The 18502-nt window shown below is 36.2% G+C and overlaps 1 protein-coding gene across 7 annotated transcripts in view; it reads right to left on the reverse strand.

Annotated features, from left to right (window-relative positions):
• Window positions 1-18502, reverse strand: part of cntln (centlein, centrosomal protein) — a 129106-nt gene that overhangs the window by 91593 nt on the left and 19011 nt on the right. For all 7 annotated transcript variants that reach the window (XR_006153693.1, XR_006153692.1, XM_042716308.1 and 4 more), the window contains exon 10: window positions 10841-10936. Coding sequence is in view for 5 of the 7 variants with exons in the window: in XM_042716308.1 (XP_042572242.1) it covers window positions 10841-10936 (96 nt within the window). In the remaining 2 variants the exon portion in view is untranslated. The remainder of the gene's footprint in view (window positions 1-10840; window positions 10937-18502) is intronic.

An 18502-nucleotide genomic window follows, 5' to 3' on the forward strand; every position in this document is an offset into this window, starting at 1 on the left:
CCCTTATAGAAAAAACTGGACTGTTGCCATGTAAATGCTCATACCAGATATCCCATGTGAATATTTCTATTTTTAAGTGTCCCTGCCCTGAACATTTGCGTTTGGCATGAATAGACCTTACCTGGCCCACTGGCTTAAACAAAAGCCACCATACAAGATAACTATTCACATACATACTTTTATTCCATAAACTGTAAATAAAACTGCAGCACAACCACTACAAGCTCATTCAGATAGTAGTATATGCTTACTGACTTCAGCTTGTCTCACAACAATTCATGGAAGATTCGTTATGAAAATATACACACATGCTTGGGTGACCATTCAACCATCATCTCATGTTTGGACTTATGCATTCCACATTATGCCTAGACTGTTTTAAAGTGTTTTGGAAAGAAAACCCAGGTAAAAAATTCAATGTTCTAAGGGTGCACTTTAGACTATGCAAATAGGTTCCATATGGAGAAAAAAGGGTAAGCCATCCCTTTGTGACCCTTTCTGATGTCAACAGCCAATCAAAACAGTGGAATGGAAAAGTTTTATATTGCAATCTCTTCCACATCAGAAAGGGTATGCTTTTAATAAAAGTATGCTCTCAACAGACACACCTTGTTCCAAGTCTCCAGCTTGTGATGTAAAAACAATAACAGACAAAACCATATTTCCGCTCTCAATTCACAACAAGGTCATTCTCCCAGCAGCAAACTCAAGGAACATTCCTCACCAGTGGAACTTGTAGCCACCAGACCAATCATCCAAACACGCAGAACACAAACAGCAATAACAAAACCACTTTTCAGAGACCTATGCATTAGAATATACTCTCAGTATATGATTATCTAATGTGCAATATCTAATGATATTGCGTAACTATCAGTTTGATTACAAATTAAACTAAGCCCCTATACTATGTAAGCATGGTGTGTATATATATATATATATATATATATATATATATATATACATACAGTACAGACCAAAAAGTTTGGGAAAACATTACTATTTTTAATGTTTTTGAAAGAAGTTTCTTCTGCTCATCAAGCCTGCGTTTATTTGATCAAAAATACAGAAAAAAACAGTAATATTGTGAATTATTATTACAACTTAAAATAATAGTTTTCTATTTGAATATACTTTAAAAAAAATAATTTATTCCTGTGATGCAAAGCTGAATTTTCAGCATCATTACTCCAGCCTTCAGTGCCACATGTAACATCCAGTCTATCACATGATCATTTAGAAATCATTCTAATATTCTGAGTTATCATGAGTGTTGGAAACAGTTCTGCTGCCTAATATATTTGATGAATAAAAGGTTAAAAAGAACTGCATTTATTCAAAAAAAAAAATCTTATAATATATATTCTAATAATATATTTTCTTTACTATCAATTTTTATCAATTTAACACATCCTTGCTGAATAAAAGTATTGATTTTATTTAAAAAAAAAAAAGAAAAAAAAATTACTGACCCCAAATTACTGACCAGTAGTGATATTGTTATTACAAAATATTTATATTTTAAAAACATAGCTTCTTTTTTATTTTTTTTATTATACTTTTTATTCATCAAAGTATCCTAAAAAGTATCACATGTTCTGAAAAAATATTAAGCAGCAGAACTGTTTCCAACTTTGATAATGAATCATCATATTAGAATGATTTCTAAAGGATCATGTGATAATGATCCTAAAAATTCAGCTTTGCATCACAGAAATAAATGATAATTTAAAGTATAATAAATTTAAAAAACAATTATTTTAAATTGTAATAATATTTCACAATATTAAATTTTTTTTTTCTGTATTTTTGATCAAATAAATGCAGGCTTGATGAGCAGAAGAAACTTCTTTCAAAAAACATTAAAGATAGTAATGTTTCCAAACTTTTTGGTCTGTACTGTATATATATATATATATATATATATATATATATATATATATATATATATATATATATATATATATATATATATACATATACATATACATATATATATACGTATATGTATATGTATATATATATATATATATATATATATATATATATACATATATATATATATATATATATATATACATATATACATACATACATATATACATATATATACACACACACACACACACACACACACTGGCCACTTTATTAGGTAAACCTACTCAATTGCTTGGTAACACAAATTGCTAATGAGCCAATCACATGGCAGCAACTCAATGCATTTAGGCATCTAGATGTGGTGAAGACACTTGCTTAAGTTTGAGTCGAGCATCCGAATGGGGAAGAAAGGGAATTTAAGTGACTTTGAACATGGAATGGTTGTTGGTGCCAGACGGGCTGGTCAGAGTATTTCAAAAACTGCTGATCTACTGGGATTTTCACAAACAACCATCTCTAGGGTTTACAGAGAATGGTCCAAAAAAGAGAAAATATCCAGTGAACGGCAGTTGTGCAGACAAAAATGCCTTGTTGATGTCAGAGGTCAGAGGAGATTGGGCAGACTGGTTAAAGATGATAGAAAGGCAACAGTAACTCAAATAACCTCTCATTACAACCAAGGTATGCAGAATACCATCTCTGAATGCACAACACGTCAAACCCTTAAGCAGATGGGCTACAGCAGCAGAAGACCACACCGGGTGCCGCTCCTGTCAGCTAAGAACAGGAAACGGAGGCTACAATTCGCACAGGCTCACCAAAATTGGACAACAGAAGATTGAAAAAATGTTGCCTGGTCTGATGAGTCTTAATTTCTGCTGCGACATTCAGATGGTGGGGTCAGAATTTGGCATAAAGAACATGAAAGCATGGATCCACCCTGCCTTGTCTCAATGGTTTAGGCTGGGGGTGGTGATATAATGGTGTGGAGGATATTTTCTTGGCACACTTTGGGCCCCTTAGTACCAATTTAGCATCATTTAAACGCCACAGCCTACCTGAGTATTGTTGCTGACCATGTCCATCCCTTTATGACTACAGTGTACCCATCTTCTGATGGCTACTTTCAGCAGGATAATGCACCATGTCACAAAGCTAAAATCATCTCAGACTGGTTTCTTGAACATGACAATAAGTTCACTTTACTCAAATGGCCTCCACAGTCACCAGATCTCAATCCAATAGAGCAGCTTTGGGATGTGGTGGAAAGGGAGATTCGCATCATGGATGTGCAGCTGACAAATCTGCAGCAACTGTGTGATGCTATCATGTCAATATGGCCAACACCTTGTTGAATCTATGCCACAAAGAATTAAAGCAGTTTTGAAGGCAAAAGGGGGTCCAACCCGGTACTAGCAAGGTGTACTTAACCCTCTGAAGTCGATTAACGCGTATATGCGTTTTGGGGTATTTTCTCCTGATAACCCCGAAAAGAACTTAAATTACACTTTCAGTTTTGATCGTACAGATAAGAGCAATACATCAATCGAATCTGTAAAGGGTCTACTTTTTTTTTGTTATACAGACATAATAACAACAAAACTTTGGTGCACTTATAAAATAAAGATAACAAACAAGGAGTGCTGTCTGCAGCCTTTGTCTGCGCTGATCTTCATTTACAAACGCGTCATTAAAAAGAACTGTAACTCCGTGAATACTCAACACAGAGGCGGAGTGCTGTCTGCAGCCTTTGTCTGCGCTGATCTTCATTTACAAACGCGTCATAAAAAGTGCTGCCGGAAAACAAATATTCCGTGATAAAGTAATCCATATGAAAACAACGCGATGTCCGTTTTTTCACGTCTCCCTTCATTATCTTCTAATGCGACCACGCCCCCGCGCTGAAAGCGCTTTTGAGATAATAATGTTTCACTGAAGCGCGCGGCTTGAATATGCCCACACAACAGAAGACAACGCAGCGAGATTGTTCTTCAAGTTTTTTTTTTTTTTTACTGTTTGCTTTGCGATGAGAGGAATAAGACATAATTCACCCCAAAAAGATGTGATGTGGTTGAGGATTTGAGATTTGGGTTTCCTCAGAAAAAAAGAATGAAGCACTTTTATCCAGCAGAGATCATAAACATGAGTAAGTCTCTTTTTATTTATTTATATACTTGTACTAGTTTTCACATAACGTGTAAACATTTTACTTGTTAGACTTTTTCCAAAGACTTTTTCCAAACTATAAATCCTGACTAAATGTATAATCAAGTGAAATATTATGAAGTTTCAATAACAATATACACTACTATACCATTCAAAAGCTTGATGTAAATAATATAAATGTACCAATAAATGTAACTGTAACAAATGTAATAAACAATGCTGTTCTTTCAATTTATCCCCCCTAAAAAACCTGAAAAAAAATATTCTCAGCTCTTTTCAACATTAATAATAATAATAATAATAATAATGATAATAATAACAATAAATGTTTTTTTGTAGAAAATAAGATTGTTAAAAGGATTTCTGAAGGATTGTGTGATTGGAGTAATGATGCAAAAAATTCAGTTTGAAAGTCAGCTTTGATTGTTCCTAATAAACTGCACTCACAAGTGAATATTAAATTATGTTGTGGGATAATTAAATATATTCTAAATAAACTACAAACATAAAATTATATACATTTATTTTGTCCTCACATTCTTTCTTGTAACTCATCCCTCTCAGTGAACACAGCTGACTGAATGACTCATTATGCAGCTCATTATGCAGGCCTTTGTCTTCTCAGGTGTGAATTCATGATAGTTGACGCCTACTCGCATATGACTTTTACCAACAAAAAGTGTCTTAGAAAATTTAAATCAATATATTGTTTTCTGTAAGTGAGTAAACAAGATGATTTTCACATCATTTAGAAAAATAGGCTTCAAGCTCCAGTTCTCAAAAGTCCCGGGAACCAATTTTCTGTATGTGTTTTATTGCCTTATTCAAGTGATTTAACATTTTTAGTTTTTCACTAACCACGCATAACATTTTTTTTTCTCAAAAACACAATCATATACATACATGCTGCTCACATATTATTATAGCCCAGTTTGTGCTGATAACAGTGAGATTAGACTTTAGCCATTTAGATATTTATAAGAAACTGAAATAAGCACAAATGTCAGGGCATGACAAAACTTCTCCAGGCCCCAAAAATAGACTCCAGAGGGTTAATAAAGTGGCCAGGTGTGTGAAATATACATACGGTGGTAGCCGGGTGGAAAATCCTCCTATTGCCCACGGCACAAAAATGGTTTACTACATGTGACAAATAACAAATAATGTGTCATTTTTAACAATATTTTAATTTATTGAAATTCATTTTAATTACATAGGCTACTATTACATTTAATTACATACTAATATTATGCAAAATTACAGCATTTAAATGGTAGAGTTCTCCTTACTTTGTCATATAGTATCTCTCTCAGTGAATGGGACACAGATTTTTCTGATACTAGTAAAATCTATATATTGAATAATATATGTCAAATAATGTTCTTAGACTTTTCTTCCTGTGGGGAAGCATCCCAGCCAGAAACTACAATAGTTTACTAGGAATGAAATGGAAATTATATTAAATACAATGAATTGTGTAACCAAAATACCAATAATGCCCAGAAAAAAAACAAAATAAAAAAAAAAACTTAACGTGTGACTTTTAATCATAAACAAGCCCGAAATACACCGGGACTCTTATTTTGAAATCTCATTACTATTGCGGGCTGATCCTTCAGATGAGAGAGAAAATATGCATTCTTACAACCATCTAAAACATATTATATAAAGGTCATAAAGTAAACATTGTCATAATTCATCAACTTGAGTTCATAAGCAATCGCTTGGCATAAATGTGCACTATTCATGAATTGAGAATCACTTTGAAGCAGTCTGAAGCGCATGAAATCATTAATGAAATTATTTTGAAGTTGAATAATCGATAGGCTGTATCGCGATTTATGTTTTTCCATCCCCAAATTATAAGACGACTTAAAATGATCAGTAAGACGTTTGTTTTACCATTTCATGTATTGAAGAATTTTTATGACAGGATTTTGCTTTATTTGCACACGTGCTCCTTAAATACATTTTCCAGTTCGTGCACATCTATTTTTTTTTTGCGAATGAAGAACCCGCACTGTTGAGCCTGTCTTTTTCTGTGAAATATCAGCCCCATCTCTGCAGCACATGTGGGAAGGTCAGCGAGAGTAAACAGTTCTCGCGCACACAGAATGAGCAGATACGCATCGTGTAGGGCGAGGGGAGATTTGCCACTAGTTAATCAATCGCAGATGCTTATAAAAGACCAAAAGCATGAAAACATATTTTTCCCAAATATGTTTATTACTGTCATGAGGAGCCAATTAAATAACTAGTTGTTAAATTATTATTTGGGATAAACTGCTGCCACTGCCTGGCAATGACTGTAGAACACAAAGAGAGAGGCCCTCCAAACAAGCTTTTTTTTTTTTTTTTTTTTTTTTTTTTCTAGAAACAGGTGATTGAAAATCGCTATATGATTTATTCTCTTGTCATTTAAAAAACTATGAAAAGAATATTATGTATATAAAAAGACACTGTATGGTAACAGACATATATGTAGTTCAACAATTAAGAATCATAAATATTTATATATAATGGGCTTATAAGGAACAACGACAGTGACCTCTATTGTTCCTATTACTGCCACTAACCTAAGAACACATTGGACATTTATGAACTGATGTAACAATCGTTCATGCATGCATTTTTTTTTTTGACCTCGTAATTTTTATATCAAAATGCCAAAACTTGATGTTCTAGTGAGATGATAGACTTCTCTTTGCTGACGTATACTGGACCTCTCCAATCGTGTTTCATGATAAACAAAAAGCCCAACTTTTTTTAGTTTTACTGACAAAAAAAAACACACTAGTCCACATTCTGCCTAACATCCGTCAAACGAACGTGCCAACTGAATGCTATGAAAACATAGAGGGCATCATTTATTAGACCACCTGTCATAATAAAGAAAAAACACAAATATTTTAGGAATCGGTCAAAAAAAAAATTTTAAACTAAAAATGTTATTGTCATTTATTGGGCAAATAACAAACTGAAACAAATAAATAGCATTTATTCACATAATAACAAAAATGGCTCTTATGCCTCTCATAACAGCTTGCATTCTTGCTGCCATTGTTCAGGTACTTTTCAACTGTAATTGGGCATCTTGAAAAAACACTATAAAGTGCTTGACTATTTTTTGTGCCTTTCTTTCACAGACAACAGCAATAATCATATTATAGCATTAGAAATAGCCTACTACTATTACTAAAGAGCTTACACAGGAGGACTATCCTATACAGAAAGCTAAAAAATGATTTTGTAATCACCAATACTGTTAGTTTAGAGTAGCAGTGGCACAAACCTTACCTAATTTGTTAAAAACCTTACATAAATTTTGTTTTAATAAATTTGTTAAGCACTGTGTAGTGAATATAGTTTAAATCTCTACATTAAAAATGTAAATAATGATAAATAAAGACGAATAAAATCACAAACTCTGTGTTGACCGATAGGTAAGAGTAATGTTCTGCAGGAACACACATTCACTTTGATCACAGGCACATCTTACGGTCATTTCTTTGTTCTATAAAAGACGGTTATAAAGCATCTGATATTTATATTCAGACAACTGCACGCTATTATCAGTTTGTACTCTCATAAAATGGGTGCACTACATGTTGACTTTTAAACCTAAATGAAACGTTCAACAACAGATATTTCAGCACAATGAATGTTTTGCGCTGAATATTAATTGTCTCCCTCTATCCGCATGCGCACGCCGTGCTGATGCTCATTCAGATTTAAACTTAACGCAGACTGTCAGGGTGGGCCTTTATGCAAAAATAGAAATACTTGCGTGAATTTGTGACATTAACAGTTAAGCATATGACCGTAAACTAAAAGTTTTTGAGTTATGGATGCACACACATCTGTCAAACCGCCTGACAGGGCAAGCCATTAGCCTATGCTAATGCATTAAGTTAGTTTAAAGATTAAAATAAAAAATTATCATGTTTTGAGCAGCTTTGTTCAAGTACTCATTTTGTTTCCTCCACTATTTTTAGATGCATGTTGTAATTCAGTGATGTAATTTGATGCAACCGGCTGAAGTTGGACTTGAACTGTGGGCAGACCCAACTAATTTATAATGAGAATCGTCGATTATTTTTATTATCCTTAATAATCGATTTTATCAATTAGTTGTTGCAGCCCTAATTCAGTTTCATATCGATTTAAACTTTAAAAAGATTGGTTATTTTTGGTGAGACAGCAACAAAATACCTTATTATAAGATAAATTAATTATACACCACACTGCCATATAGCTACATTCAGCTCAAAAACTTGCACTTTTTGATTTATTTGTAATATTTTCCAGTAAGGTATGCAGAACTTCACAAAAATTTACGTTTCTACCACATTACACAATCGTCTTAGATAATTTTTTATACTGTTAAGCTGAAATCTCTTTGTTAGTGACACCCAAAAGCACTTTAAGTGAAATGATCAAAGTCACTACATCATTGGTATTTGTGTGAAGATCACTTGCAAAGTTTTATCAAAGAGAGTGTTTTTCTTTTCGGGATATGTTCTTTGAGTGCTTCTCAGGGTACAAGGCACTGATAAGCGTTTCCACGCCAACCTGGCACCTGTAGCATTATTGTGGCCTGACATTTCGCCTGTCAGCCAATAGGAAAAGGCTGACTTCTCCCTCCACTTAAACCCCACAGCAGGAGGAACGCCTCAGTGAGCCGGGTCGCTCCCCAAATGCCCGTAAATATTGGTCTTTGCTTCACAGCTATTTGAAGAAAAAAGAGAGGGTGGGGGGGGGGATCTCCGCCAAAGATTACATGGGACTTTTCAGGGGTGAACATATAGATTTTCCTGACAAGAAGGCCCTCTATTATTCTGACCTTAGCCAAGACGAACTCTGGCAGAGACAGCAAGCGCACCTTTCAGCTTGAGTGGCCAGGGCCAGGAGACTTGTCGAAAGGCTTTCTAAAAGGGAGGAAAGCTTGTTTACTGCTGCTATGACACGGCAGCCCTGCTGGGCGGGAAATGCAGGGCCCTGAACCCTGTTATTATTAACAAGGACAAAGAGAACAAGCCAGCCCCAGACCGGTTGCCAATGTGACAAGTATGGATTTACTGCTCAGAAATTCACAAGAGGACATGCAGCCTTCAAACCAGAAAGACAGAGAATATGAGACAGAGAAGTGAAACAAAGCAGAGCGCTAATGAAGGCCTGTTCAGATTGAGTGACCAACGTTTCGTGTATGAGTGACATCACAGCATAAGGGGGGCGTTTAAAGTACCCGGCACGCTTCCACCTGGGCATCAAAATCAATACCAACTGGAGGATGAGTACTCCACATTGCTGGAACCGTTGACTGTCACTGAGCCTCACAAACTGAAGCATCTGACAGACAAAAACACAGACTAGATTAGTTTCCTCCAGATTTAAAAGGGAGGAAATGCAGGAACGCGAAGATGGGAGCAGAGAAGAGAGCAGGGTAAGAGAGAGAGAGGCTTGAAAAGTCAGAAGAGAGATATGGATGATTGGTTTAGTGAAGAGCTTGAGTTCTTCAGCAGTCTTCTCTCCCGCTGCCTCATTGCCTCTGCAGACAGTCAATGTGTGGGCATGTGGATAATGAAGGATGGAGGTCAGTTAGAGGGCAGCGGTCAGAGGACAACATCTGACTCTACCTGCTATGAGCTCCTTCATGCTGAAATTTTACCAGTCAGACGCACGCATATGCAAATACACACTCATAAGCCAAAGGGGAGCTGGTGTATTAGACTACCATGATTTTGGATTTAGAATTATCTTTTTAATTCTATTTCATATATTTTTCATTTGTTTTAATTCGTTAATTGGTAACATTTCAAACTGTTTCACAGCATTACAGTCTGGTGTTTTCTTATTTATTTTTTGGCCATATTATTTTTGCTTTTGGTCACACTATTAACTATGACTTTTGCCTCAATAAACTTAATTTGCTGCTTATTAATAGTTGGTAAAGTAGTTGTTGGGTTTAAGTATTGGGTTGGATTAATATTGAGGATTGGTCCCTAAACTTAAGTGCTACCATGTTAGGGGCAGTCGTGGCCTAATGGTTAGAGACTCGGACTTGCAACCTAAAGGTTGCAGGAGTGAATGACCAATGCTCTCTTCCACAATCAATACCATGACTGAGGTGAGACCCTTGAGCAAGGCAACAATCCCCCAATTGCTCCCCAGGCGGCAGAGCAAAAATGGCTGCCCACTGCTCCGGGTGCATGTTCGCCGTGTGTGTGGGTTCACTACTCACTGCTGTGTGTGTACGTCACTCACTTTTTACATTTTTTTTTTCTGTTTTTAAATCATAAAATTTGTATATTTGTCTTGAAATTTGCATACTTGTATTTGTATTATTTTTATTTCAATGCCAATTTTTTTTAACATTTACATTTTAAAATTATTACTGATTTTTTATTTTAAAAATAAAAACAACAATTAAATTTGATTGTATGACACATTGCACATCTCCTGTGTTCTATGTCTAAGGAGGCAGGAGAATGGTTAACACTTTATTTTACTTTTTTTTTTATTCACTTAATTTTATGGTGTCCTTGTTACACGTTACATGTACTTACTATTACAATAACAATAAATTATGCATAATTACATGCAAGTAATCCTAACCCTAACCATATAGTAAGTACATATTACTCAGTACTTAAATGTATAATTACACTGTAACAAGGACACCTTAAAATAAAGTGTAACTAGAGAATCTGGCCAAAATGTTCAAATAAGGACATAAATCTCCAATGAGAAGATAACAGAACCACAGTGACAGAATAAAGCAAGTATTAATGTTCACCTTAAGCACAAGTAATTCCTGCAGCCACTGAATCCTTTGCTCCTGACTGTCTGCTCCATCACTGCTGCCGCCACCTGGAGACAGAGACCCGGCACCCTGACAAAGACAAAAAGAAATCGATAAAACAATAGAAAACCCCTTTTCATAAACACAATAGGCAAGTTGTTAATTATCAAAAGCCAAACGATGAGCAATAGCCCTTCACGTACGAACACACAAACATCAGCTTGCACACTCTCCGAAACCTAACAGGGGACACGGGATGAATCACGAGGAGGAGCGCAAACGGGATGCTGCTGAAGGGTTCTCTGTGCAGGGACCTAATGAGCATGTTCATTTCCATTTACATTGTTTCTTTGACAATAATGATGTCCCATTAGGGGAGACTAAAGGGTTATAGAGTGAGAAACGCGCCAGGCCTCATTACCAAAGGTGGGGAGGGAGGCGCCTTTAATTGCTCTATCAGGGCCCAGAGTTACACTTGATAGGACAACAGAAGCAGACTTTGGGGAGAAAGAAAAAAGATGGAATGTGTGTGAGAGAGAGAGAGAGAGAGAGAGAGAGAGAGAGATAGAGAAAGAGAGAGAGAAGAGTGGGCTCTCTCTAAAGTACCTAAAACCAGTGGAGAGTTGTGTGCGAAATCTGGTCAGGGCAGTAAAGGAGGGCCAGATGGCGGATCAACTGTGAAAGAGTGAAACTACAAAATGGCAGACGCACCACTACAGTTTGAGAGAAGGAGATCTTCAGGGACCAGATCAAAAACCCTTAATCTAGGAAAAAAAACACTAATACATCAGAGAACTGAAAAGATCCTTTAAAAGCTGATTAGCTCTTGACTAGGCTGCCGCTGAGTCCAACTAACTAGAGTCACTTGCTTGAAGCTCTTAGTCCAAAAGGATCTACCTATTGATGTCTTGAAGTCAACTCATTAACAGCATAGCTGAACTTTCCTCTGACACATGTCCCAAAACCAGACTTAACATTCTCAGCATACACAGGAACAGTGGTGTCCTCATCATCAAAGACCTCAACTCTGCAAGGATTAGCAAAAGAGTGAAATTAAAGCTTACAAAGGAGAAGCAATCAATACCTGAATATAGAGAACAAAGAAACGGTTCCAGCAGTCGTAAAACTAGTGGCAAAGAAAGCCTTACCCTTCCTGGACTGTACAGATTCATGCTCATATGTAGGGATGCAAACTCATCAGAGGTGAAAAAGCTGACAAAGATGGGGCCTCGAGAAGAACATTTTTAAAACATCAGCTTTAAAATGTGGATTTAAGTTGACTTTCGCTTTAGGATATAGGTGAAAATAATCACACTTGAATCTATACAGGTTTTTTTTTTTTTTTCACTCTCCACTTTAGTTGTCTCGGACAACTCAGCCAACTCGGACCACATTCACATTTTTATTGAAAAAAATCTGATTTTTATTGCTATTCTGGATTTAAAACAAAGATTTTTGCTAAAAGATGACAGGTTTGCATCAATGCATATGGACGATATAGTTAAACATGCAAAACATTCTGTTATCATTTACTCAACCCTATGTCGTTCCAAATAGTGCTACTTTTTTCTTCTGTAAAAAAAAAAGCAGAGACATTTTTGAAGGATGTACTAATTGATCTGTTCCATTGCATTACAATGAATAAGGACTGGAACTTTCATGCTTCATACTGTTAGAATTTGCTTTCATGATTCATAGGTTTGGTCATTTTTGAGTAAAGTATTTTATTAAGCATTTTCCAGGGAACATGCCCTTACATAACCATATCAAACGAAGAGTAAAAAGTCTTTCAGCATTATCATGAGCATTATAAGTATGAAGATAGGATAAGTATGAGGATTTCAGTGTTAACTGTATAAAGAGAAAGATTTTCTGTTGTTAGGGTCAGCTACACAACCAAACTCATATCATAAAAATATCTGCCCCCAGCTATGCAATACATGGTGCCAAGTTATCTTCCAAAAAATATTCAGTGTAATGATATCACTTATTATGCTCACATTGATAAGAAGTTCTGTGTGTCTACAGTAGGTTCCTGTCATGCATGAATCCTCGGGATGGAGACACACACTATCACATGATACTTAAAAAAAAAAAAAAAAGAGCTGTCTGGAAGGCCGTGTTCAGTACACTTACACTTTCATCAAGATGGCAAGAACCAAGAATACTGTTAAGGGGTGGAAGATGATGTTTAACAGGGTCAGCTTTTTAGTATAAAACTATATCCCTCTGTCTATAGCACATTGTAAAATACGTTTTAGCATGAACTGTCTACCTAGGCAACAATTTTAGCCATTACAAATGCACCCAAGATACAAAAACAATTTAAAAGAGAGTTTTTTTTTTTTTTTTTTTTTTTTTTTTTTTTTACAAAACTCCACATGAATTTATCTCTGCATCTGCTCTGAGTTTGGGTCACTTATGATGTCCATTTAGCAAAGCAACATGCGCCAACTATCTTCCCAAACTTGTATTGAGAAGCACTTAGAAAATTGTCATCAACAAAACAGAAGCTTTGTTCACCAAAATAAAACTTGATTTTAAATGAAGTTTTATTTTGTACAGTAATAATTTACAATAATATTTCTTATTTTGTGTATGTGTTTTTTTTCTTGGTATTAATAATAATAACTATTATTATCATTATTATTATTTTTATGAATACAAATATTATTCTTAATACAATTCTTATTCTTATGTAATCACAACATTTTTGGCCAAATTGTGCAGTTGTGCTTTGACTGCCTATGTCTGGCCAAGAAGAGCAGGAATTGGGCTCATAAGGTTACAGTATTGAACAATACGTTCCCCAGAACACAAGGAATCAGGTTGGTGGCAGCATTATGTTTTGGAGATGTTTCACTGTGGCAAAGAACATAAAAATAAATAAACAAACAAAAAAAATAGACAGTACTAACTACAGAAAAACTCAGGCGTTAATTAAGTTGCAATCAGCAGGAGGACTGGGACAATTCATCTTCCATCAAGGCAAAGACCTAAAATACACTGCAAAGGCAACACTAGAGTAGCATATACCAAAAGGTAGATGTCCTAGAGTGCCATGTGGAGTACAAACCAATATATACAAACAGACTCTACATAATGGTGCCATAGTATTTTTGCTAATAGACTGATTAAAACTCTCCAAAGAGCTGATAAACTCACCCAAACTGCTTCCTAAATGGTCTTAAGTATTCAGTTGCAGGTGAATACTTATGCATTGCATATACACACACACACACACAGACATAATCTAAAGATTTTTTTCCCCTTTTTTTAAAGAAATTTTTGCTTTTATTAAGCAAGGATACATTAAATTGATCAAAAGCGACAGAAGGTTTTTAGATCCACAGATAAGAATATCTGAATTATTTCTGAATGATCACGAGACAAAAAAAAATGGAACCAAAATATTTCACATATTACTGCTTTTTACTAAATTTGTAAACAAATAAATGCAGCCTTTGTGAGGGTTTTTTTTTTATTTTTTATACCAATTCCAGCCGTTTGACTGGTGGTGTATCTGTCAAAGCTCCTGACAGGGCAAGCTGAATTAAACATAAAGGCTTACTCATTGTTGTAATATGAATGATATAAAGGATTTCAATGTACTGGGCATCTCGGTCTAATCAGTCTCCCTTCACAAAATAATGTGTCATATTTTGATATTTTATATCAAGGTGAAAGGTGCACACTAGCGAATGGGACTGGTGCTCGTGCATTGCTGCTTGGTCTAAAAAGCTCTGTTTTATGTAAAAGGATAAAATAAAGAAAAATTCCAAATGAATTCCGTCACTTGGACAGGAATAACAAGAACATAAGGCTAATTTTCATTCTCATCACAAAGTGACATGATGTGTGGTCAATTATGGTGTTCCATACTCAGAATTTGTGCTCTGCATTTCACCCATCCAAATGTACACACACAGCAGTGAGTAGTGAACACACACCATGAACAGTGCAGCCTTTTTTTGCTGCGGTGCCTTGCTCAAGGGTCTCACATCAGTCGTGGTATTGAGGGTAGAAGAGGGAGCTGTACAAGTGCTGTTGTGTGCTGTGCTGTGGTGAAGCTGAAGTTACTCGACCGTGGTTAAGTTTGTTTATAATCTACATTTAGCTTTTCACTTCTGGTAATTGTATTTAGACAAATTCATAAAATTCATAAATTCTTGTGCTATGTTGTGAAGATTATCACAATGAACCAAACGTGCAAGAATAATAAACTCAAAGCTTATCTTCTACAATAAATCCAATAAAAAGTCAATAGAAAAATCATATTGTGTTTTTTTTTCAAGGAAAATTGAGTTGGCCTACAAAAATACTTAATCACTGCAGCACTCTATGAGCTTACACATTATTTTCTGTTTCCTGAGTTCTAGAATCTAGTGTGCATGCAAACTGAAGCAATCACACAACACAACATGCAGTGAAAATGTATCTGCTCTAAAATTTAGCCGCATATGTGAGTGATTGGTTACTCAAATGATGGCCGCAGTTCATGTGCTGCACTGCATGTACACTGGTGGATTTGTTTCACAGCCAATTCACAGACATTACCAATTCTACTTTTAGCAAAATAACATGACAAGTGAAAGTGAATCTATCGCAACCCTGTATCCAGTAAATACAAGACCCAATGCCTTCTTCTTGGACCGGATGAAAACAGATGTTACATAATCTTTCCCGTTCTTCGCAGAGAGACAACTCTAAGAAAGTGTGTGAAGTTCAGCTGTATATCTGACATGTTTGCAGCACCAAGTTTGAAGGCTGTGATGACTGGTAATTACCGCCAGCAGACAAGTAGGCCTTGGCACCTGTGTTTTCTCTGAGAGCAAGATAATGAAAAAAACAACAGCACTGTCATCACCTTCGGGTTCCTGATTGCATTATCAAAACTACAGCCGGGCTTGGCATCTGGGCGTGACCTTGTTAACTGCCAGGGTAATTAAGTTTAACCAATTGGGAGAGAGGGATGATAAATTATTAGCAGGTAGATTTTGTTCACATTTTATTAAATTGGCCTGCCAAAAGGGTCGGCCAAATTATCTGGGGCCTCATTTGTTGGAGGCCGGCCACATTGGCGCATCTGTTACAATTATTTATAATTTCAAGCAGTCGAAAACCAACAGAGTTCGGCATCAGCCACATAAAGCAATTTACAAATGATCTGATGAGGGAGTGTTTGAGTCTTTTCCCCTCATTTCTAGCCAGCAGGAAAGATGAGGGGTGAAGAAGGAGAATAAAAGGGTGAGAAAAAGGAAGAGTGTGAAAGAGCGTGAGTGTGTGCGAGAGAAAGAGAGAGAGAGGGAAAAAACAGCGTGCTGTAATTACAGAACACGATTAGGTTGTTCTGGGAGTTTTGCTGGCACTGGTGGTCTCAGTGTAGAAGCAAAGGGAACATATGGAGAGGCTCGTGATTGCTCTCCCCAAGGCCCGTGACCCGTCTGCTGGCAAAGCTGCAAGCTGCATCTGAATTAGACTGTTCTACACATGTACCATTTCTGCCACAAAACAAATCTGATCACTGTTAATTACAAAACAGCTATAATCAGGCCCCTGACTGTATGCAGCCAGTAGAGGAGGGCTTCACTCTGGGCCAGAGCTGCTGTAATGCGTGTGTGTAGCAAATTGTTCCCTGCAAAAGCATGAGCGTGATGGAGGTGTAAACACAGAAGCGTCTCTGCATGGCTGCATGTTTGTATGAACACAGACGTGAGTGGCTCTTGGGTCAGGGTCGCGTGTGAACAGGCCTGTGTTTTTAACTGGTAATCAGAGTCCCTGCAGATGGACGGGGACTGCATGTGAGTGAATAAGTGACCGGCTGGGCCTTTAACACATGGCTGGGGTTTATTAATGAGTCTCAGTACACACACTGCTCATCTGATGAAAGCACTTGAGCGCAAGAGGTCATATCATTATAGTAGAAAACATGCAAAACAAACTTACCAGCATCCAACAAAATGTTTTAGGACAGCCAGTGGCTGGATTAATTTGACGGCATTCTTGCTAATACAGCTGTTTTCATATTTCATAATGCTTTGAAGAAATATCAATATACAAGCCATGATTAAATTCTATATACTGTGTTAAACAACTGAAATGTCATAGTATTTTTCTTATAATACACAAATCAAACATCTAAGACTGCCTTAGAGTTTCACTCAACTGACCGCAGACAAAAGAGTAAAAATATATAGACAAATAAATAAAAAAGTAATTTCTCATTATTGCGACTTTGTATCTTGCAATTGCAACTGTCAACAGTGTCACTTTATATTTCATAATGTAACAATTTTATTTATTTATTATTATTATTATTATTATTATTTTTACTTTATCTTAAACTTTACCTGCACTTTCGTTTTGCATAACAACATAACCTAACCAGTCACATTGTGATAAGATAATCAATGACTGATATAGTCTTTGTCATGGAGTACACTTGTTTACATATAGCAGTTATTTTCAAGATCTGAGGTAAATGTCTCTCATAGGCTGTCAAAAAGACAAGTATGATGATTTTAACTAGCTTCACTGTGGGTAGAAGGACTTTCTCAAATTTTTCCTGCACCCAGATCTTCCTGTCTATTTGACAGCAAAAATCACGTCATCTGGCTGACTTTTGACATCTCTATGCTTTTATTAAAACTGCAGATCATTGTCCCATGTCCCACGATCTGTTTTTATATCCCCACCCACAGACATTTGGCAACATGCCCAGTGCATTATGGGTGTTGAAGTATTCCTACCCTTTTAGACAAAGGGAACACTGCAGCCCTTTTACTCTGTTTTCTCTAGTTAAGTTTCTCTAGATAAATCCTGCCTTTTTACTGCATAGACATTTTTAATAAAAGTTTTAATGAAAGGACAAACCGCCAAATCAAATTGAACTATTTTAACATCATACAAAACACACTGAGTACCTGAGCTGTCGGCTGGTCAGCTGTCAGCTGATCACGACAGTCTGATTAATGTGGAAAAAAATACCATTAATCGCATCGCAGAGTCACGTCATGGCTAGTTAGGACATGGCAAAAGATGGAAAGGGGCTCCCACATACAATAGCCTACATTACTAACAAAAACCGATAATTGTTCAGATGATTTCAGCATCATATTGTTGTATATGTATGCTGTGAACATGTACTCTTTGTTCAAACATATGGGCTCAATTATCAAAATGAGCACCACTAATAACTGTTTATAATGCAAATCAAATTTAAAGATTTTCTTATATACAAAGTGAATGTGTTAATTTGCATTTGGTCATTACATGCTAACAGCCAGCAGCATGTGGAGGTGCTGAACAACTGCTGAAGACACAAAGAGTGGCTTCTGAAAAGTTTAGGAAGCACTTGCTGTGGAAGTTCAATAGGTCTGATGAGACATCATCGGGCTAATGTTATCTAAACAAGTTGAGTGAAACAAACTGGTGAGGCAGCCCACAGTGAGGGAGGCACTGCCTCCTAAAGATTTAAAGCCAAACACATCGGCAGCCTCTCAGTATGCTGGAAGCTCAGGGTTTGAGCGTCAGATAGTGATCAAAAGAAACACATCTACTCATCTAAACATGACCCCACATAACAAGCTGTGTGTGCAGGGAGCGGACACTTCAATTATACATCTGACAGCCCGGCTTTCACTAACACTAATAACA

The sequence above is a fragment of the Cyprinus carpio genome, chromosome B1 (assembly GCF_018340385.1).
Source record: "Cyprinus carpio isolate SPL01 chromosome B1, ASM1834038v1, whole genome shotgun sequence".
NCBI lineage: Eukaryota > Metazoa > Chordata > Actinopteri > Cypriniformes > Cyprinidae > Cyprinus > Cyprinus carpio.